Source organism: Thermobia domestica, chromosome 3 (genome assembly GCF_964235325.1).
Source record: "Thermobia domestica chromosome 3, izTheDome1.hap1.1, whole genome shotgun sequence".
Lineage (NCBI taxonomy): Eukaryota > Metazoa > Arthropoda > Insecta > Zygentoma > Lepismatidae > Thermobia > Thermobia domestica.
In genome coordinates this window covers 113142256-113165583 of record NC_137456.1, presented here as the reverse complement: position 1 = coordinate 113165583, position 23328 = coordinate 113142256, and the positions used below count along the sequence as shown (strand labels likewise).

At 34.3% G+C, this 23328-nt stretch overlaps 1 protein-coding gene across 1 annotated transcript; it reads left to right on the top strand.

The window, feature by feature from the left end:
- Positions 1–3268: 3268 nt before the first annotated feature.
- LOC145681496 (sodium channel protein Nach-like) lies at positions 3269–23068 on the top strand. The gene is made up of 9 exons (XM_081753146.1): positions 3269–3386; positions 4018–4200; positions 9526–9651; positions 11759–11852; positions 13182–13476; positions 16912–16965; positions 19303–19408; positions 22399–22508; positions 22880–23068. Exons 2-9 carry the CDS (start codon positions 4028–4030, stop codon positions 22999–23001), a joined length of 1080 nt encoding a protein of 359 aa, XP_081609272.1. The 5' UTR covers positions 3269–3386; positions 4018–4027; the 3' UTR covers positions 23002–23068.
- The last annotated feature ends 260 nt before the right edge of the window (positions 23069–23328 follow it).

The window sequence follows — 23328 nt, the reverse complement described above, 5'->3', positions numbered from 1 at the left end:
GATCGATAACGTACCATCTTTGGAAGAAATGGCAGTACTGATAAGAAACCTCTTAAGTAATATACATACACAAAAATATTGTTTTTCTAACCATTTAGGTCACTGTCCGTTTGCCCCGCTAATTGCGTGTCCGTCTGCCCCGCACACACATTGGTTTCAAATATTTCTGACCCTACTCAATAGATAGCACGCAACATTCATTTACTCTAGTGGTGCGTGTGACTATCCATCTATTGTCTGCTGCTCCTCCCGCGAATGTTTAGCAACTTTCCTTCATTGTCAAATATTTAATCTCTGAAGTCGAGTTTTTAGAAATCACGTTTTGGGACACTTGCCTCCGTGCAATTATTGCCAATTTCTTCGCAATAGTGCTGTACATATACGATATTCAGTGAATTCTACTCCTGCGATGTGAAGCACGAACTATAACCAAACACCACACACGACTCAATTCACTGTTGCCAGGTTAGCATATTTCCTATTACTATATTTCTTAACTCCTGTCCGTCTGCCCCCACCGTCCATCTGCCCCGTCCTTACCATATTGTCAATACATATCCAATGATAATAGATATTTCATGTAGAGAAGAATGTAGATAACTTGTATATCATTTTACCTTTGACTTACGAAATTGCATTATTAAATTAAAATGAATCATCTGTTCTGCAGCTCCTATCACAGTGAATTATAACAATATACACTTTCAGTCAATTACACCCTTACCTTAAGGTAAGTTCTATACTTAATCAATTTTGATAGATACAGTAAATGCAATTTTTTTGACTTATTCTCTTTTGTTTTCTCCTTTTCCCATGTTTATATGAGGTCGACGTTTCTGTCTTTTTTTCCTTCTTTTTCTTTCTATCCTGAGCGTCCTCTATTTTCCATTAACTCTCTCACAAATCATCTTTTCCTGTCTTCCTTTTTTTCTGATACTGTCAGTTTGCTAATTCTCTCCCATATAGTCACCATTTCTTTGTTCTACATGGTACAGCTATCTCGCCCTCTATTCTTCTTCTTCTTCTTATTTTTTTTTACACTTTAACAGTATCTCTTATATAATAGCTCCTTAATTTATCCTTCCTAATCGTATCACACATTCACCTTAACATTCTTATCACAGCCAATCTAAACATCTTTCCTAGGTCTTCGCTATTGTACATCATTGCCTGTCTTACTACCTCATGGTGTTTTAGCCTGTCACACAGCAGATCGCTTATCCTTCTTCACTTAATTCAATTCTCGGCATGTGAAACTAGCGGCCACCGAGTCATTTTTCTGCTCACTTCGAGAAAAAAGAACAACACTATATAATTTGCTTATTTACAAAATTGTAATGGTTTCTTTATTGCCCCCTTTTTAACCGACATTAAGAAAGTTCCAGTTCACTGATAGGTGAAATTAATAGAAATTCAATGCGGCTCAACGTCTAAAGCAAAACTTTTGTAAAGTGAGTATCCCCAAATTTTATAAATAATAGCCTACAATGGTTCCTAAATTTCTATCGTATATGATATCCAGATGCGGTAGTGCGTAACATTGTGAACAACTTTTCTCATCTACTGAAGGGAATGAATCCCCAGAGAGATCTAAGTTAAGAAATAATCCTAGACATTCATCTGTCCTCTGTTCTTAAAGTCGCTAGTACGAGCAGCATGTTTTGAGTCCTCCTATTCTCCTCAGACCTGACCGTGATTTATGGTCGCTCAAGCGACTATGTGTTTTCCGGCAGTTGCTACCTTAGACACAATTTTTGTAGTAAATGGGAACGCTTGGTCGCTAAAGAAACCTTCCTCCGTAGAACCAACTTACAAGTAGTTTGGAACGTGAACACTAGACAGCAGTATCGTCACACAAGGACAGTGTCTTGTAGAAATACGCGTATTGGAGCAGCACGTGGTAAGTATTTAATTATTTAGTACCTAGGTAGATATCTTTGTTGATAAAGTTGACAAGTTTTCATGCATTAATTTTCAGTTTTAATGTCAAATTGCACAAAGCACGTAATAATTAGCGACTGAAAACGCATTCTCGATAAAACTACAATCTCGAAGATTTGTGTGGTCGCTAGAGCGACCAGAGGTCTCAAAGCTATAACTTCTTGTTTTCTAGAAAAACACTTAAGTGGAATTAAATGCCAACTATAGAAGTAATTGGGTTAGTTATCTTGTAAATGGCCTGAGCCAGGGACGTGAGCGGAGGAGGGGGGTGTTGGGGTCCGGACCTCCCCAAAAGTAAGACTTTTTGTGAAATTAGTATAATTTTTGGCAAAATTCTGTACATATAACGTAAATTTCGCACACAGACACACCTCAAAGTCCCCCCAAAATCAGACTTTGCGTACATGTCTGCGCAGAGCTGAATTAATGAACTGAGCAGACAGTATTGGCCTAAGGCGTCATGCGTGGGAGATGACATCTCTCGATGAATACTTTTCCAGGGATACACAAGCCCTTGGTTGGTAGTTTCAAGAAACAATGCACCGAGCAGCCGTAGCTCAGATTTTCCAGGGTTTTCCTCAGGCACACTAGGCAATTGCTGGGATGGCACCTTCAACGTAGGCCGTGACCAATAATTTTCAGTATCCTCACCCCTTTCATATCCCGGCCTAAGCCTTATATCCCTAAAAGCCATAAATGGAATTAAATTCAAGAAACAATAAGTATGTCCTGTTTTTATTATGACTCCGACTCGCTGGCTTTTGGTGCCTAGATAAAAGAATTTCTATTGTACAAAATTTTAAGAACTAAAAAGAATTTGTTGTTGTAATAATGTAATAAATCCATATTAAAACTATCGTATTTGTAATAAGCTGATAAGATGCAAAAGTAAGAGCTGAAATATCATTGAGATATTTTTAGGAAAAATAACACAAATAAAACAGTTACATTGAGAAACTTCTAACCTAGATATATCTTTGGCACTGAGACTTAGTGGTCGATAGAGCGACATAGCCATTGCTGGTTAATGATGATCACGGTTGATCGAAATAGGAACAAAATTACTTCATATGCATGTATTGCAACGGAAATCTTCAAATGACACCCAAATATAACAATTGGTTTGTTATCGTTTCTAAGGAGGCTATAGCTAGCTGTAGAGTAAAACAAAATAAATAAATAAATCATTTGCCAGGAAAGAAACAATAGGTATCCATCTACGACAGGGATTTTTTTCACATTCATTGAAAACAAGAAGTACAAAATTAATGATTTTATGTATTTAGTTATTTTTTAAATACAACATTAAGCATAAAAATGTTTTTCTCGACTCGCATTATTGTTCACTGATATCTATTTGGCGATCTTGAGATACTAAGTTTGACATGCCTGATAGACTGTATTATGTGTTGAGTTTCGATATGTAATTCCCCATGCTGGTTAAGGTACGATCTAAGATATTTAATTTACATATAGACAGTAGCCTCTCTCCTTCTAGAGGTAAGAAGCTTCCATCTTTTCTGTTAAGTGATATATATTCTCTTTGTTCTACTTATCTTATTGTCTTTGTCTTCCAACACCCTTCTTTATATCTCCAGTTTATTTGCTGTCTTATCTTGAAATAAACAAGAATGTTAGTTTCAGTTAGTTAATGCCAGCCCTAACATGGCAAAAAATGGCAGAAGCGAGTCGAAATAATAGTGCCAACTTTCCAAAATGCATGTTTAAAAATGTACTAATTTGTAAGATTGGGTTCTTAATTAAAAATAACGTGGTTAAATGTCACATAAAATCCATCCACTATGCATAATACAGATTTCTCTATATTTTAAAAATATATCTTTTCTATGACAATGTTTGAATTTCAATTACGTAACATGGGAACAATTATGTTCGCATATATTTATATTTAAAGAATGTTAAGACATACTGTATTATGTTGTTTTAATTTTTTTAAACATTGTAATGTTTTAATCTATGCATATACGTTTGACTGAGAAGAAAACTCGTATTATTATTACTACTACTAAATTCTTTTTTAAAAATCAATGCTAATTGTTTGCCTTTATGTTTCAGGTTTCTATGGATGTGTATTTGGATCATATTTGTGCTTTGCTCTTTATATGCTACGCTATCACTATGGATGGATATCTATGAAAGTGCAATAACATTTGAGATTGAAGAAGAGGATGATACATGGAACATCTCAGCTCCAATTGCCGTGGGTGTATGCATAGTTCCAGAAGAAGGAGCCTATATGTAAGTACAACAAACATTTTGAGAAAAGAGATATGATTTCAAGCGTGTTGCATAAACACTACAGGACAATTTCTTAATGGTTCTGAATATTATTTTCTTCTTACATATAAAGTTTAATATTGGTATAATTATTCCGATACAAATAAACATTAATGGCTTGGTATACATCAAGGAAACCGTAGGCAAAGTATCGTAAGCTATTAAGATTATTTAAAATGTATCTTTTAAGGAAGATTTAAGTTTACATCAAAGGTAGAATATCGGAGAAGATCCTCAACTTAGGGAGATGAAACTCGGTATATACAATAGACACATGTTCCAGTGTCTTCAAACATTTCTTTTTTTACGAGAAAAGGGGGCGCAATATTAAGAATATATATTGTAATGTCTATTTGGTAGAATCAATAATAGTCCTGGATTTATTCCTTCACCAATTTTATAAAACGATACTCTATAAAATAGTTACAAAGTTGTTGTAATATAAACAAGTGTTTCCAATGTATAACCTCAGCACAAGTAAATTGGCCTAGGTTTTGATGAAGGTAGATATTACTTTTGTACAGATACCCTTTTGCCCAATGCGGCCCAAAAGGTGTTGCAAAGGCTTGTCTCACGGGGACACTCCCTTCTGCCCAATGCAGCTTCCAGGAATAAGTTGTAGCTAGGAATCTCCTTCGCTCAACGCAGCTACAAGAGATTTGATGAGGTGGGATCACCCTTGTCAAAGTCAAACAGGTGCTGTAGGTTATTTGATCAGTGCTCCACTGATTATTTGGTCCCCTTCTGGCCTTCTTTTATAGGTGATTTGTGGGTGGCTCGTTCCTCCTCTGGTTTCATCGTGCAGGTCTCGTGTCTTCCTGTTTACTCCATGTGTTGTCTGCTTGAATAAATAATAGCACGTGTTCTATGGTTGTAACATGTGTTTTGGAGGAATAATACATTGAATGGTGCAGATTCTTACAATATATATATATATAAGATATTCTAAGTGAGTGAGTGACTGAGTGATCAATGCTCAGTCAAACTGCTTAAGGTATAAACTCGAAATTTTGACAGCGTATAGGATTTATGACGTAATTACCACTAACGAAAGATCCTTGGAAATTTGAAGAGGAAGTAGGGGAAATAGAGAGGCAATTATTACAGTAAAATATCCATATCTTCGCATGTCTTGAGGGTAAATATTTGCAATTTGGTATATGGACTTCCATTTAAAATAATTAGACACATGTTTCATCGTTGTTTGATACTTTCTGTAGAAGAGACGAATGAAAGTGAGAAGAATAAAGAGAGGGATTAGAATTGTTATAATATTATAAGGCTCAACAGTAGCGTAGCCAGGATTCTTGTTTGAGGGGGGGGGGCTTAGTGTTCTGATTTTATGCGTTTGTTTCCCCAGAATTTTAATAATAACAATTATTATTATTATTATTATTATTATTATTATTATTATTATTATTATTATTATTATTATTATTATTATTATTATTATTAAATAAACGTCTTTCTCTGAAGTATTTCTCTAAATATTTCTTCGTTTTTACTCGATTGTTGTTTTTGCACATTTTCTTCGCCAAAATTAACACTACTACTTTTTTTCATTCTACACCATTTTTCTAAAACGTTTTTTGTTTTTCTGTGAACTAATATTTGTTTAGATTTTTCTCCGTTGTTTTCTTGGTTTCTTTGTTTGCACATTTTCCTCATCGAAATTCACACATTTGTTTTTTTTTTTCGCTTTAACCACTTTTGTAAAACGTTTTGCGACATTTTGCAATTGCAAAGTAAGTTCTTATTACAACACTCTGAACGTCTAACTCAAGTAACTCTTCTGAACTGCTCTAATTAATCAAACGTCAGAAATTGCTGTGAGATAGTCATACACTACAAGTCTTTATTATTGTTTCCACCCTCTCCTATTAAACCGAAGTTTCCTGTTGTAGTTAATTCTATTGGAACTGTGGCGAATGATTCAAAATAGGCGGTGACAGGTCACGTGTTTTGTTATTTTTGTCGAGGTCAATGATTTCTTGGCCACCAATATTATATGTCCATTTCCTCTTAACCCTTCAACTAAGGTAAAGTATTTTTTTTTTTTCGAAACCTACTTTTATGGTTAGAAAGGAACTGATTCTTCTCAGTAATGCCTGGCTTAGTTCCTGGCTATTTGTAGCGTTTGCAAAACGTTTTTATTGCTTATGCATACGCTTGGAATACGATGACCATGTATTTAAATGTGGATGGCTAATTACAAACGCGAAAGCAATAAAACGCAGATAAAACGTCAGCTCGAGCGTATTTGGTGCGTTTCGGAACAATAAACCGCCTGCTGTTTAAGAGATGTCAAAAGGAAGGGAAAAAAGGAAAAGACGTGTTGCCAAGCAAGGGGATTTTAGCAAGAAACAACTGGTTTGAAGATGCTTTGTACAGCGTACTGGAACTCTGCTATTATAGATCTGGAGTTGGCAAGAAAAGACCTGGAAACCCTTACTGGCTCACAGTATGATTTACAACTCTGGCGAAAGTTTAGTTACCAAATAGCCATCTTGATCGCGTTCGCTCTAGGGGGTAACGCTTCAAAAACGCATTCTCAACCACAGACTTAGTCTATGGCTATTTGGGAATGCGTTTTAAGTTTCTTTTGAATGAGCTTGATATAGTAATGTATGTAACTTCAAATTACATCTATAATTCATCCCATTTGCTCTTGATCCCTTCCTGAATATATGCTCCAGCATATGCAAACTGTCACCTGAAACGCAAAATGAACTTATATCGTGTTGCGGTGAACCAATAAAAGAAGTTATTGCTGCAAAATTAAGTAATGTGATTATCTCCTTTCCCAATAAGCTAAATCGTGGCTAAGCGGTTAGCTTACGCGCCTTTGGCCTGGGAAACCCGGTTTTGATTCCCAGCAGGAACTCATGTGGTTCGTATCCCACGTTAATCTGTAAGTCTCCTCTCATATAGACTTGCTGGTAAAAGGGATGTTAAACTCAAAATCAACTCAACCAATAATCTAAATTAATAAAATGTTAGTCACACTTGTTTATTGTATTGTGAAATGTACACCATAAATAATATAGTGAATACAAAATATCGATCTCGTTGATGATATATCAAATGAATGGAAATATTTACATCAAGTATACTCATCTTAAAAGGAAACAGATTCAAACGGGATGTCAAGCTTGTTAAATTACATTAAACCAGAATGATAACTGTACGCTCTCTCAGCGACTCATGTTGACTATTTCCGCTCATTTTCCCATCATTGGATACGTTACTGTGTACAAAATAGAAACAATCTTTATCATTGAAAACCACTGGCCTCCACTCGCCCCATTACTGCGATCTCTCCCGACAGTAACGAAGATATTCTTGGGGCGATAATACTAGTGTTCGGAAAATTGTGCCAAGAAACATGAGAACGTATGCCTGCTTTCAATGATCGATTATTTATTCAGTTTGTCTGTTCACACGGCAGGTCACAGAGGATCATTTATTTATTTATTTATTGTCAACACAACAGGCTATAGCCCAATTACAGTGTTGTAAATTACGCAATTACATGTTCGTAACTCTTGATAACATAACTTGAGTTCACAACTCTTGATAACTCATGATAATGGCATTCCGAAATTTCTTAGGCGACATATCACATATATCAAATTCATTGTTATTTGTACACATTCTATTATACAAAGCTGTTGTCCTCCAGATTGGTGATTTCATCATTATATTAGTTCTTGATTTTCTGTAGTAATAAAGACCAGTGTTTCTACGTACTTTTAATGTGGGGACATGAAAATTCAATAAAGAAACTAAATCAGGACAATCCAAAATATTTTGCGTTACTTTTTGAATGAATAATAAGTCCATCATATGTCGCCTTTGTTCTAGTGTAGGAAGATTAAAGTTAGCAAGTATGGTTTTACAGCTGTCAAATGTAGGATTAAAACAAGTCATGCTGAAAGGGTCCCACTATCTAGCAGCTACTCGGCACAAGAAGCACGTCTTTTGTGGGAATTATCTGTCTCTTATCGTGTACATCACCGATGGACCGGAGACGCATCACGATCGACGAATTCAACACTGTGCTGGTTTCTCACGGCTACTATAAACGCAAACGTTGTAAATCACATAATTATATAACAGGAGCTCACCGGCATCATCCTGTAAAAGAGTTTGGTTGGTATGACGTGATATTTTCTCAGTTAAAATTAAAACCGGAAGTTGTAGTAGATTTTGCCACTTCTGGTTTTACTAGGAATATTAGAGTAGATACGAAATATATTTTTGGGACCTTTAATTAATTGTTGAAAATTACTTCTTGCTATCTATTAGCGTTTTTACTTTATAGCTATGAGCTTTAAAAAGGAAGTGGTTGAGTTTTGCCACTTCCGATTTGAATAAGGTTCTAAGTAAATCCATCTACTAAACTTGGAACGCTAAATAGAGTTTAAAAGAACGCTTCTCCCTATCTCTTATCGTTATTGCTCTATGTAGATCAATATTGATACCGGAAGTTCTAGTGAATTTCTATCACTTCCGGTTTTAATAGAGAGTTAAGGATGAAAATAAATTGTATTCTTGGGGTGCTTAGTTGATTGCAGGGAACCGTGTCTCACTGTTAAATATCATGTTTGGTCTATAGTGATCAATATTAAAAATCGAAAATAGTTGATTTCTTCCACTCTCGGTCAATGCATCATCTTCATGTAAGATCTAAACTTTTGACTCTCTACTTTGTAGCCATAATTGATAGTTGTCCATGAAGTAGTTACTTTTAGGTTTTTCTCTCTCTCGGACGGGCAGATGGACACACGGACAAACAAAGTAGATATATAAAGGCGTTTTGATACACCAAACTCCTTATAAATTGACTTTGAGTGGCTTAAACAACCTTCATCCTGTGCAACTTTAAGTGTACCGAGTGAGCATCAAATATCCGACATATTTTGGTAACGTATTTTGGTATGATTTGTATAATTCTTTAAAAAGATAATTACAGTTTATGGTTAACACATTACTTGGCTTCGGCATACACACAAGCTGATGTGGTCTGCACTACAGTTTGTCCAAATTTATCCCATATTGTCTCACATATCCATTTTAGAGATGAGGATTAGTGAATCCCTGAGCCCCACTATAACAATACGCTCCTACAGAACATCAAGCCCAAACCATTCGTAATTCTTTTAATAAGTTGGTTTGCCTTGCAGTGTTTAAAATAATAAGTTTTTCTAACATTAAGACAAATGGTTTAAGAAGAGTTAATCCCAAAGCTTTTAGAAAAAGAATATACTGGCATTTCTTTTTCAGACCACCATGTGAACAGACTTTCCAGAATTGTTCCATTGACAATACAAAATTTGATTGCTGTTCTCACTTTCTTCCTTTGCCTTCTGATATGCCATTCTGTTACGCATATGGTTCTAAGCAGACAAGGTTAGTATTTAGTATTATTGCTATTATTGGTTTATATAGATATTTAATAATTTGCGTAAGCGAAAAATGTTAGGAGCTCAAAAATTTATTTTTGATCTCATTCCTCCTTTGTACTCGAACTGGTAAACATCAGATACCGTTAAGAAATAACCAATATATATATATATATATATATATATATATATATATATATATATATATATATATATATATACATATTAATCCAGCCTCCGAATAAGAGATTCATTCCTTCATCTTATCTCTCTATTGTAACTAGAAGTTATAGATGTATTTCTTCTATTTAGTATTACATTCGCATAGTTCGGAAGTATAACATAGTTTCACACGCTAAAACAAAACTCACTTATTTTTAAGCTGTTCATTTTCCCTAAGATATATATATATTTTTTTTTTGGGGGGGGGTGAACATTTTGTATTTAAATTAAGATGAAAGAATATTCTTGTTATTTTATATCTTAGAATTTCTATAAGACGTTAAACGTTTCTCTTTTTTTTATCTTATATATAAGGTTTAAAAAATAGATTTGAAAAATTCTTAGTAATGATCACTATTTTACACTCATTATTTATTCGAGTAACGTGGGTACCTTTTTTGCTGTATTTTCCCAGGCAACCGTAATAATAGCGGCATTCTGCATTTAATGATTCAAAAATTAAAAAATAAATAAATAGCACTTAATATTATATGCTATTATATAATATTAAATAATTTAATATTTTGAGCTATAAGTTTTATGAATCCACTAGCCTAGGTTAGATACTAACAACAAGTCTAGGTATATTGTACAATATTCATTCTGTTATTGTAATAGGTATGAAATATAACACACAGAAAATAATTTGTTTTAAAACAATCTTATAACATATTATAAAGTTTGTAATAAAAAATAGTTTACATTGTGCCAAAATAATTATGTCAAACTACAAGTAAGTAGCACAGATTTTCTTTACTAATTACTAACATAGGTATACAATTATTTGTTTCATAACACGAATTATAAAAATCAATTGCAAAATTTTGAATTATACGAAGTAACACTGACACTAAATATGAGCTACGAAATGTTTCTAACAAAATGCATTTCTAGGAAGCCTCATGACTCTTTGAAACATTTTTCTTGCTTTCAATTTTCCAAATGTAGTAAATATAAATATCTTTTGTATGTAACCATTATTCCAATTTTAATAAATATAAATCTTTGTATGTAACCAACAGTTTCGTAATTATGCAATTAAAGATTGTTGTCTCAAACAAATCAAAATTTAAAATATAGAGACTGTAGAAACCTTTTACTAACTAGTTAGATAAGAAAAACAATTTAATTTCTGTAAGTACAAGTTGAGATGACAGTGTTCAATATAGTATTTTGTCTATAGAAGACTGCTCTCGCGTAGCGTAGTCGCTAATACTGTTGCCTTTAGTGCGAAGTCCATGGGTTCAATTCCTGCAGAGGACATTTGATCTAAAAACTGTAAAAGCCTTTTCTACCCAGTCACCCTGAGTGAGGTTTCTTTGTTTTCCTTATTCACACCATGCAAATGTTGCTATGGTACCTAACATAAGGGTTTCAGGCTGCTTTTTTCCTTCCCTACTCCTTACTATCTCCCCAATTCCACGGGCAGTATGATCACCAAGGAACTTCATCCCTTATATGTGAGGCGCCACATGGCCATATCTGCCAAAAGCTCAGACATATATTTTCTAATCCTAATCCTTATGTATAGAAGAGTGTAGGTAATAATGTCTTTATAAGTAAGTAAATCAAAAGTTGATGATCAATTTTCATCATTGTTAACATTGCTCCAAATATAATAATAATAATAATAATAATAATAATAATAATAATAATAATAATAATAATAATAATAATAATAATAATGGCCAGGTCTCAGACGCAACTACTATAGATTTATTACTAACATAATTCTAATTATTTACCTGTTCATACTACATTTTGTGTCACCGCAATGCATTAAAAAATATGTGTTTTTGCTTATAATAAATACAACAGTTTTCTGTATTTTACAAGTAAATTTACATAAACATATACTCGTCCTGTAAATTAAAATATAAATTATTTCTTAGTTTCAGTGGGGAGATTGAGAGAAGTATACTCTTGTCTTCAACACGCTCTACTGAGTTACAGTTTAATCTTATGTGGGGTCACTACTATTTTCAGGTACTTGAATATAACTAAAACCTATTTTTATTAACGTTTTGTCATTATAGAGATCGAAATTAGTAGTGTTTATAGTTCAAGTTAACCACACAATAGAAACAATAAAGGTTATGAGTTCAGATCCAAACATTTTAATGAAAATCATGGTTAAATCCTGATATATTCAGTGGGAGTTACTTGATTTAAATGTTATCTGGATTGAAGAGATCAACATGCTTCCTTATATTATTAATTGGTTTTAATAATTTGAATACTGAACAAATTGTGTATACATGGAATACACAAAAAGGGAAAACATACGTAATCAATAAAAACTAAATTACGCACATCTTGTAAGTGTATAATGTTCTTAAAATTATAACTACAAAATACGTATTTTTATGAAAATGTTTGAGACAACCAACATTTAGTTTCAACTGAACGATTTGGTGGGCGATCGTGGTTGTATCTTGTAAAACTTATATAAAGAAACGTATGTTTTATTAATTTATTTTGAAACAGAACACAACGGTTATTATGCCAAATTACAGTTCCTATCTATAATGATATATTCATAATTTCATTTTTAAACCCTGTAAGGTAGTCAAGTCAGAAGCGGATTAAGGGCGGAGCCAGTGGAGCCTAGGCTCCGAGGCCCACCCAAAATTCTTCGATTTTTTTGACTTTTGATTTTTATTTGGCATTTGTATTACACTGCAGTATATGAGCATTTAACTGTTAATAATGAATATAATTAAATTAATTATTATAAACTTGGAGCACATTAAAATATTACAACATACACTAGTTCTCGGTGTTTCGATAAGCCTGTAAGGCTGTGGAAGGCAGTAAAGAAAATTTATGCGCTGAAATTAATTATTATTTTACATAGGACCCCTTGAAATAGTCAGCTCCAGGGCCCCAAAAGCCCTAATCCGCCTCTGAGTCAAATATATATCTATATTACTTATCATGTTATAACTCTATCGTAGACCGCATTCATTCTCCATATTGGTGATTTATTTAGCATTTTCATCCTTGCTTTTGTTCAATGAAGGAAATTATAGTTATCTATGCGTGCTGTTCTATTTGGTACGTTTATCACATTTATTTGTAAGCTGGAAAGCAATTTCTTAAAGTTTAGTTTATTATTAAATATTTTGTACAAGAATACCATATCGTGTACTATTCTTCTTTGCTTAAGGGTTACCAATCACCAAAGCAATTGCTTTGTAGGGATACAAAGAAGATTTAACATGAATAATAATGAATAATACAGTATATATTTATTGCTGAAACTTATATTCAAATGTATTTTTAATTTATATTTAAAAATTTTCTAATTTACAGATATTTTATTTTTCGCGTTTTGATGTTCCATTGAAGGAGAGTTTTGGCACAGCGAAAGTATTTGAACATCTCACTGCGTTTAGTGGATACTTCATGTTGCTAATAACGGAAGAAGTAGCCCAGGACGAAGTTATAAGTGTTCCTCGAGATTCGAGGAAATGTAGATTTCCAGAGGAAAACGAAGATATGTGGACTTTTCCATTCTATAGTTATTCTGCCTGCATAGCACAGTGTAAAGTTGAACAGAAAATGAAGCACTGTAATTGCACGGATACGTTCGTAGGCTACAGTACAGGTAAATAACATAAAAAGTAATTTATAATTAACCTCCTCATAACGTAACTCAAGTTGACAAAACGTTGTTATCAATATTATTTCTATTTATAACCTTCTATGCCTGACTATGTTTAATAAAACTTTTATGCAGAATAGTAGTTAACAGTCTGAACTTTAGAACAAGTACAGGAATGCACTATTTTTAATAAAGATAGCTGTCAACCATCAAAGAGAACATGTCAGACTACATCAAAGTTAAATAAGTTTTAACGGTAGATCTTTAGGTATCATTTTTTAAAGTTCTTGGGGAGTGGGGGGGGGTAGTTTCTTTTACGAAAGTACAACATATTCTGTACAGAAATGAATTTTCTTGCCACATGTCTAATCGTAGACAATCTTTCAACGCACAGTATGTTTAGAAATTCAACGACCAAACTCAGGGATGTTATTCCTTACATCAAATAATAATAGTAATAAATGTACTCATAAACATTGGACGATAAACGCATTCTTTCAAAGTTATAAATCGTTGACAATGTGAAACATACCTATTTAAATCGTCTTGGCTTCAAAACTTTGGAACATATTCCAAGCGGTTCAAGAATCATGCAGGAATTAAAGTAAGTTCTACACTAAATATATATCAATATTTTACAAACTTTCGCTTTCTGGAAAAAGATTTTAGTAAAGTAAGTTGCGGTACAAGAACACACTTTTACAAATATTATTTGAGAATTCTTTACCGATACTAAAGAATTCCGGAACTAATTGAGCTCATGATAATGCGCGTACAACAATTTAAATAGGCTCGGTCTTTTGACTCATGTTTATTAGAACTTTTATTCTTTCATTTCATGTAAAGAATCAGCTTCCGAAGTTTGGTCACCGAATATCTAAACATTCTATATATATATATATATATATATGGTGTTTTCAACAATTTTGTAGCTGCATACTTTTGCTCAGCGTGGTACAGTCCGCAGCAAAGAAAACCTGCAACATGATCATGTAAGTATATTGTGAAGCTACGCCTAACAGCGCAAGGAATCAACATAACGTCTAAGTGGCACGAATCATGCCAGGAGAAACTTCGGCGTCCTCCCTTGGACACTTATTTTGGAGCAAAAGACTTCGTCGTTTCACAATAAACTTACGTGCTCATGTTGAAGTTTTTTGCTGCGGACTGTACCAATACCAACTACATTGAATAGAACAAAATTAAAATCGATGTTACAATGTAATTCAAAAGAACTACATAATTCAAATTTCTACATCTCTTAAATGACTAAAAGTCTGTAAATGAAACTATTTTGTTGCTTGAGAAAGAATGGTTACACTAATTTTGTTAAGTCTCTTACTCTAGTACATGATTCATCAGTAGCCTCATTGTCAGCAAGATGGCAACCCCACAACAAAATGCTTCTATCTGCAATTTCGGAAGATGAATTCCATAGTTGTCGTGCACCGTGCATTTAGATGTTCTTTTGCCATTCATATGCAAATTTTTGAATATCCTGGTACTGGGCGGGGTTTTCATAATAGATATTTAGGTAAAGGTTAGATCCCAGATATTACTGATGTGAACGAGAGACATAGATCGTTACGGAACAAAGTTATCTAGAAACGATGAAGAATTTCTTCTTTCCAAATTCGACAACTTCACTTTCTAGCAAAACAGAGCCTCAAAATAAATAAATAAATAAATAAATGATATATATATATATATATATATCACAGTTCGTTAAGATGCAGAAAACTCACAAATTTGGTGTTATAATTTAAACCACTGATATTCCCATATGTTACAGCCTATGATTATGTTTTTTTTTTTTCTTAACTGAAGTTATGTCGAAAACTGTGCTTAAGCCACATTACCGTCTACTGAACTGATCCAAAACAAAATTATAGCTGGTATGACTACCGTGAGCCTCACAAATGTTGTCCTTATAGTAGATGCAGGGCACAACTTAATTAAACCATAGTATAGACAACTTTATTCCTAACTAAGTCAGTTACAGTTCATGATGTGATTTTGCCATGTTTCCGTTCTCAAGTTCAGTAACTTGAAACCAGGTTCATCTCTTAAAATCAAATTCAATATATATATACAGGGGAAAGACAAAAAATTGACAAACACTTCATACAGGACACATAAGTTTGGCCCTCCACTGTGTATAACACGTGTTGCGGTTGCCGATCGGTTTTTGTTTCTAACGTGTCATGTGGACCTTCCTCTTCCGTCAGCAGTAACCAGTTCACCTGTGAGTGTCGCAGTGTCAAAGTGGTGCGGTAAAATGGGCGACCTGACAGACTTCCAAAGAGGCATGATCGTTGGTGCCCGTCTGGTTGAAGCTTCAGTGGTAACGGTGGCGAACATTGTGGGGGTATCAAAAGGCACTGTGTCCAAGTCACGAAGGCATTTTAGGGGACCAGGTTGTACCCATGACCCAAATATTGTTCCCTGATGGTGATGGTATCTACCAAGATGATTTGGCACCCTGTCACGCTGTAGAAACAGTGAAATCATGGTTTGAGGAGCATGACCAGGAGCTATCACACATCCCCTGGGTCCCACAATCACCAGATCTGAACATCATTGAGCCATTGTAATCTGAGTTAGAAAGGTGTGTTCGCTCTCATAACCCTCCACCAGCATCCCTTAAGGAACTGGAGCATGTTTTGGAGGAACAATGGTACAAAATTCCACACACCACGATTCAGGAGATGTATACGTGCATTCTACGTCGGATCCAAGCTGTTTTGGAGGCAAAAGAAGGCCCCACACCATATAGATATGATTTTCACACTTTTGCAAAACGTTCTCGGTCAAATTTTCAACATAGATGAGGTTTGAATCTGGAATGTATTTTGTCATTTCACTTTGACGGTGGAACGTAAGAGAGGGGGAGGGGGATATATAAAGTCAATATATATAAAAATGAAAGTGGCTATGTTTGTGATTATTTAACTCTTGAACCATCGGACCGATCTCGATCGAATTTTCAACATGGATGAGGTTCAGGTCGGGCATGGGGTGTTTTCTATCATTTCACTTTGACGGCACAAATTAAGGCAGGAGGGGAAGGAGATATTCAAAATTGATCGAATATGACCAATTTTAGTGTTGAATCCATAGTTTTCTTCGTCGCTGAAACGAACAATGATACTTCCGTTCCCGCTTAAATCGAAATTCAGCTCTATTGTCCTTTATGTTCAAAATGAAACGTATTCTCCCCGTGTGAAGATTGGGCAATCTGCTACTGCTTCATAAAGAAAATAATAGTTCTATTGTTTGTATTATTTTCGAAACTTGTTTTGAATAACTTTCAAATAAATTTTCACCTATTTAAGGGTAAAAGAAAAACATTAAAAAAATTACTGTAAGTAGTACGATGTAACGTTATTAATACCAAAACTCAGCTTGCTATTATAAGATAGTTTGTTTTATTTTCAGATCGACAAAGATTATGTGATGGACATGGTATTAAGTGTTTAAATTACAACAAAGGTGCGTAAATTAGTAACTTTGATTTTTCTTGGGCGTTTGGTAACGTACCGTATATATTTATTTATGTACGAACTTTATAAAACGTTTAGAAATAAAGTTAATTACCAAATAAAATACAAGGTTAGCCTAAATTAATCGGGTTTAAAGCACTGTTTAATGGCAAGTATATAGCAAACTTTTCTACTGCGTTGCCGCCATCTTGTAAAGTGCCGTCAAAGGCCTGCCATCTAGCGTACACGCGAGCTACAAGGCAGGCTTTTTAAACTTCGTGATTGTATCTATCTTTTATGTATCTCTCGTCTTCGTACGTCCTTTACTTGTCATTAAATAGTGCCTTGAAACCCGATTAATCATTTAGGTTAAACCTGTATAAATGTCTTTTTAAAAGAATGTACATTAATTACGATATTTATTAGTAAAATCTCATGTAAATGTAAATGTCTTTATCTTCATATATAAATAATATGTGATATATATTTAATTAAATTCATAAGAGTTATTTTTTCTTGTTATTTGGTTTTGTGATAAAGATTATTACAACAAATAACTGCTCAAACTGTGAATTTCTATGGTCACATCAATACTTTTTCTGCTCTATTTGATTTTCTCTGGAATATGAATCAGTAGGAAAATGCATATCGTACGAGTTCAAGGTAAGTCATCCGATCTGTATAAAAATGGCGGTGGTAAACTTGTTATACAAGGTTGTAAAATATTCAAATTTGCCTCCTAAGTTAAATGTAAAATAAAAATTAAATTAAGGGCTAATTTTTACTAATATGCATAAGTTTAAACTAGTCAATTGTTTACATTGAAGTCCATTTAAACAATATTTTAGAGTGCATGCTCATATCACAGTAGTAAAAAGTATACTTTTATACACTAGGTTACCTACCTAGGTCAATTTTCTAACACTCCAGAGATTTTATTCTCTTATATTGAGCAAAATTTGAATACATAATACCTAATACCACTTACCAAATAAATGTTGTGGTTTCACCACCTGTTGTGTTCGATCTGCAGACCACTTCTATTGACTATTGTCCGGCATCGGAGATTCTAATGCACTAAACTGCGTTGCAGCAGGCCGTGGGTATTACATCCCACTCCTTTTTGCAGGCTTTCCGGAGACGGGCGGGCTCTACAATGGGACAGAAGTCACTTCAGGAGTCTCAAAGCACAATAGTCCATTTGGTTGACATCTGGACTCTTGACTGGGATGTCAGAGGATGGGGTTGCCGAAATTCCAGTTTCCTGTTCCATCCAGTGACAGAATGCCAATGGTCATTTCACCGTGTGGCTGGATGCCTTGTTTTGATTCAGTTCAACCTGGTTCATGTCTTGTCTGTACAATGCTGGGATTCCATGCTGGTATATTTCAGTCAGGATATAAGTCTGGCAGTATATAACATTGACTTTTAAATTTTGATGTTCCTTTCGGAGATGTGGTTTGCCCCTGCCAGCCACAAGCATGAGTCCCTTTGGGAAACTCTCTGCACAATGCGAAGAATGTGCTTTGGTTCTTGCCGGCAACGTGTCTGTATGTAATGGCACGAAATTTACCACAGTTTGTGAGGTGCAACCACACCACACCAATGTTAACAATTATCTTTCACCGATCACCCGCGGGATTAAGTTCATACAGATCCCTACATCTCACTTTTCCCTCAGCCACATGGCACCGTTTCAGGACGTGTACATTGCTCTTGCGAACGATCATGAGGAATAAATCCCTGTGAATGGTGTGGTTGATTGTCGCCTGCGATGTGCGGCTTTGCGGCTGTGTATGGGTACTTTCAAATGTTGCCATACACCGAACCACACGCAATATCGGCGGGGTTCTCTTCACGGGAGGCCCGTTTCTAGCTTCTGGCGTCGCTGCAGTGGGCCAGGATTCTGTGACGCATATTTCTATACAATACGATTAACAGTAGCACGACGTACACGAAAATTACGCACTTGATGCATTTCTACGATGCGCGACCGTGTGAACTTGGTGTCGGAAAACGTCACAATGAACATCTCCCAGAATCGGTTCAGCTTCGGCAGCATCAGTCTAGGGTCAACTACACTCTCTTCTGCCCCACTAATTAAATACTGTTGTCTGCTTCGTGACAACCTCTCGGCATTGAGTTACACATACGCGATACACTTACAAATTGACTTCGGCTCAATGTAAAAGATTGAATCTCTGTACTCATTTAGACTATTCGTGTAACACAATAGTTAGAAATACAATTGCATGATGAATAACAAATTGTATTCTTTGAAATTTTATAGACTAATGTTTCTAAGAAAAGTATAATTTTTCTATATAAAATTTTAATACTTTTACAGATAAACTTGAACCAGTCAATACATATGAAGAGAAAGATACAGGTCTTAATTGTAAATGTCTATTATCTTGCACAAATCCCACACCAGAAGATATGTTATATAAGGAGTAAGTATTTTAATGTAGTTCAAAGTTATACGAATTTATAATACTATGTCATTCTGATATAAATTACATGGTATTGAACACGGTAACTGTTTTATATAAAGCAAATATAATGTTATAACGATAAATACAAGTGTGAGCAAGAAATAAGGTCATAATGTGGTAGCCATAATTACAAGTAAAAATATAGATACGAATATATTAGTTTTATATTCCACGTTTATGTGTTATAGACCAAAGAAGATTCATGATTAATGAAAGTGAAAATCCTGAAAAAGAATATGGTACAATAAAAGACTGAGAGAATAAGGGTGAGCCTAAGAAAACTCGAGGACAGGATGTTGAGAAGTCCTCGTACTCCTAGGATTTGCTCGCAAACTTCGGTCATAAGGTTATAAGCAGCTTTCATAACTTATATTTTGAAATATCGCCATGCGTTGCTAAATGCTATATATTCAGCTCAACAATTCTCTTTCGTTAATGTATTTAGTTAAAAACATCACAACTCACCGAGTGATGACAGCACTTGCTTCCTCATACATCTTCGTACGTCCAAAACGGGATCTGTCTTTGATACATCCTGAAGAAAACACACGGTTTTCCTAATCAATTAAGGCTGCTTTACATGTGGACCTATATCAAAGCAATATCTAAATACAGTCAATATCTATGTCATTTTTTGCTCTCTGTGTAGTCCTTCCCTGCACGCACACACTTATACAACTAACTGTTCTTGAACCTCGTAAGTGAACTACTAACCATAGTTTCACCACTGAAATGTTAAAACAAACAAACTATTTGCTGAGCAAAGCAATATGTTTACATTAAAAACTACATACGTGTGACAGTTTTGCCAACTAACACTTTGGCTTCAAATGAGTTACCAATACCATTACTTGAACTATACTAACATTGTTCTCTGTGATACTCCAACCTAGGGATTCGGGGAATTCTTGGATACCCTATATATGATGTTATTGACCACATACTTAGCGTGGGGTTGAAGACGAGACTTCTTCAACAGAAGTGAGTGTTCCATCACTGAGAAATAGTTCCCCTATCATTAGGTTATAAACTGATGTAACTTCACGTAGTAAAATACTGAACTTCAATTCCCTATTACATGTGATTCCGTTTACCATATCATTTCAGGATTTTTCGGGGGGAATGTGTATTCACAGTACAGAAAGTCATTTTGGATCTGGAAACTCTTTTTCTTTAACAATCATAAAAATCGTCGATTATTCCTTTCTATTAGGATATATATGCTACCTGATTTCAGATTGTTTTGGGCTAAAAAAAAATGTTCAATCATTCCTTCTGGACAAGATGGACAGTCAGATGTGATACAAGGAATTAGTTAATTTAATTCACTGTCTACATAAGGCACATTAAACACTATGACATCAGTCTATAGTTTTGCTACTCTCTTACGTCTTTTGTTCCTATCCATCGTGACTAAACTGTTTTAGCGTAGCCTTCTACTAAACTTTAATTGACTGCAATGGATGTAGTTTAGGGTTGATATGTTATTTCGTCACGCGTTACTAATGAAACAGCAACAGATACGGATCAATGTCAATTCTAGATGAGAATGAGCAATATTTTGCTTTGGTCGAAATGCATATACGCACATAATTATTTTAATAATGGAAACACCGTAACAAAATATGACTTACTCTATTAATATCGAACTTGAACACTAAGAGCTTGTAGGGCAAGTTGTGTTTGGCTTAGAATTAAGTCACGTTGATTGCAAATAATTTCAAGAACGTAACTGGACCATTTTTCATGCAGTGCAGTATTCAGTGGCATCAATGATGGAGGATGGAATTTGCGTCATTCGTAAACCCGACCTGTTGTTGTATACAAGGAGAAAACATGATCCATCAGACCATATTACTATCTTCCAATCATCAGAAAGCTATGTTTTACATTTTAGGTATAATCTTTTCCGCATTACGGCGCTGGTCGTGGTAGTTTGTCAATTTTTGAAGTAGCAACTGGAATTTCGAATGTTTTGATTAAGCAAATCTTCTCGAACTCCATTGTATATACAAACATGTCGTTCCGGATGCTGATTACATTTGTTTCACTTGCTCTCTGGTTCTTTATGGCAATTCAATTTATCGTTATCGATCGATCTCACCTACACTTTCTTACCGTGCACTTTTCCTGTTTGGGACACATTGTTTTTCTTTATGTTGCATTCTCCTGGGGAGTGCAGAGGCTAGTAGTTGATGTCGCTTTGCCATCAACAGGCTCTTATTTCATATCCTGTGGTCAACCATTTTTACTGAGGTTTGTCTCCGTTATTATCAGAAAAATACCAGAATGGTACATTTATGTATAAATTTGGCTGATATCCTTTCTCACTGTTGTCTTTAATTGTTATTGATTCCACTGTGAATTTGTCTAAAATATAGTGATATATTAAGTTGTTAATTAATGTTGGCATTTAGTACTGAATATTTAGTACTGTGAAGCTGATTAATAGCAGAGGATGAAAATACTTTATTTACTTGTCGTTAGTTTCTAGACTCGAGAAGATGCATAATTAAGTATACGATGGTTTTAGGAAAAAGTGGAAAATGATGAGAATCAATGTAATTATAAATATAAAGTACGGGACAAGAATTAACGACCAAAAATACCATTAGTTTTAATGGTATTTTTGGTCGTTTATTCTTGTCCCGTACTTTACAATTTAATTATTAAAAATACTGAAGAATATGATGAGAAAAATGAATGCTTTAGAGTTTTATCGATGAAACATTAAGGACAATAAAATTAATCGAAAATTAATTTGGAGCGTAAGATTAACAGAGTCTCTATATACTAGTAATTAATAGTTTCTTACCGTAAAAAAGGTGATCATTTTAATAGTGTAAAAGAATTTAATTTGTGAGGTATTGTATGTTCTTGTTTGCTGTATTAACCGTGTCAAACATCATAGCTCTCTTGATTAGCTGAACTGTAAATTATTTCTCTAGTTTTGGCAGCGAAAAGGGTCCAGGTGATTATATCCAGATTCATCAGGTCATCAGACTTTCAAAGACACGACGGCGTATGAGGGTCATGAGAGGAATGTTGGATATAATTGGTAAGATTTGATTGCATTTCTCTTAGGTTTATATTGCACTATTTATCTATCAATATATATATATATATATATATATATATATATATATATATATATATATATGCATGTTATTTTATGTCGCTAAGGACTGCTCATTAACATCAATGGCAAATTGCACAGCTTGAAAGATTGTTGTTTTAAATTAGTTTGTCCCTTCAAGACAATAAACATTTTAATAGTGACTTCGACATATCATAAGGAGCTGTGTTTTAGTTGCAAGAGTTATTAATACATTACAGAAAGTATAATATTCGAAAATACTTTTTTATGATATTTATGGTGAATTAAAATTCCAGTATCAATAACGCTTTCTGGTGTTCTTTGTTTTTCAGTGTCTGTTGGAGGTGTGATTGGATTATTTCTTGGAGCCAGTATGATGAGCGTGATTGAGTTGCTTTATTACATATTTGTAAGACCATGGTTTCTTATGTGTGCAAGAAAGACTAAACAATAGTGTTAAAATTATCACAACTGTAATGCATCTGCTTTTATATAACTAGATTACTTACAAAATAAATAATACCCAATTGTATCGTTAAACCATAATGTAGAAACTTTTGTGAATGATGAGATTCTTCAGACATTGCAACCACTGATTAGCAGCTCATTTGTAAAGTAATGATCAGCGTAGTTTGGAATTGGTTATCTAAATAATCTTGAAAACTGCGTTGGCTTAACTTATCAAAGCGTTATGCATTCCTGATAGCAACTTTTACTTCTTTCGTAAAAGTTATGTGGGAAAGATAATTGGTCAGCAGATACTTGGCGAAGCTACCAATTA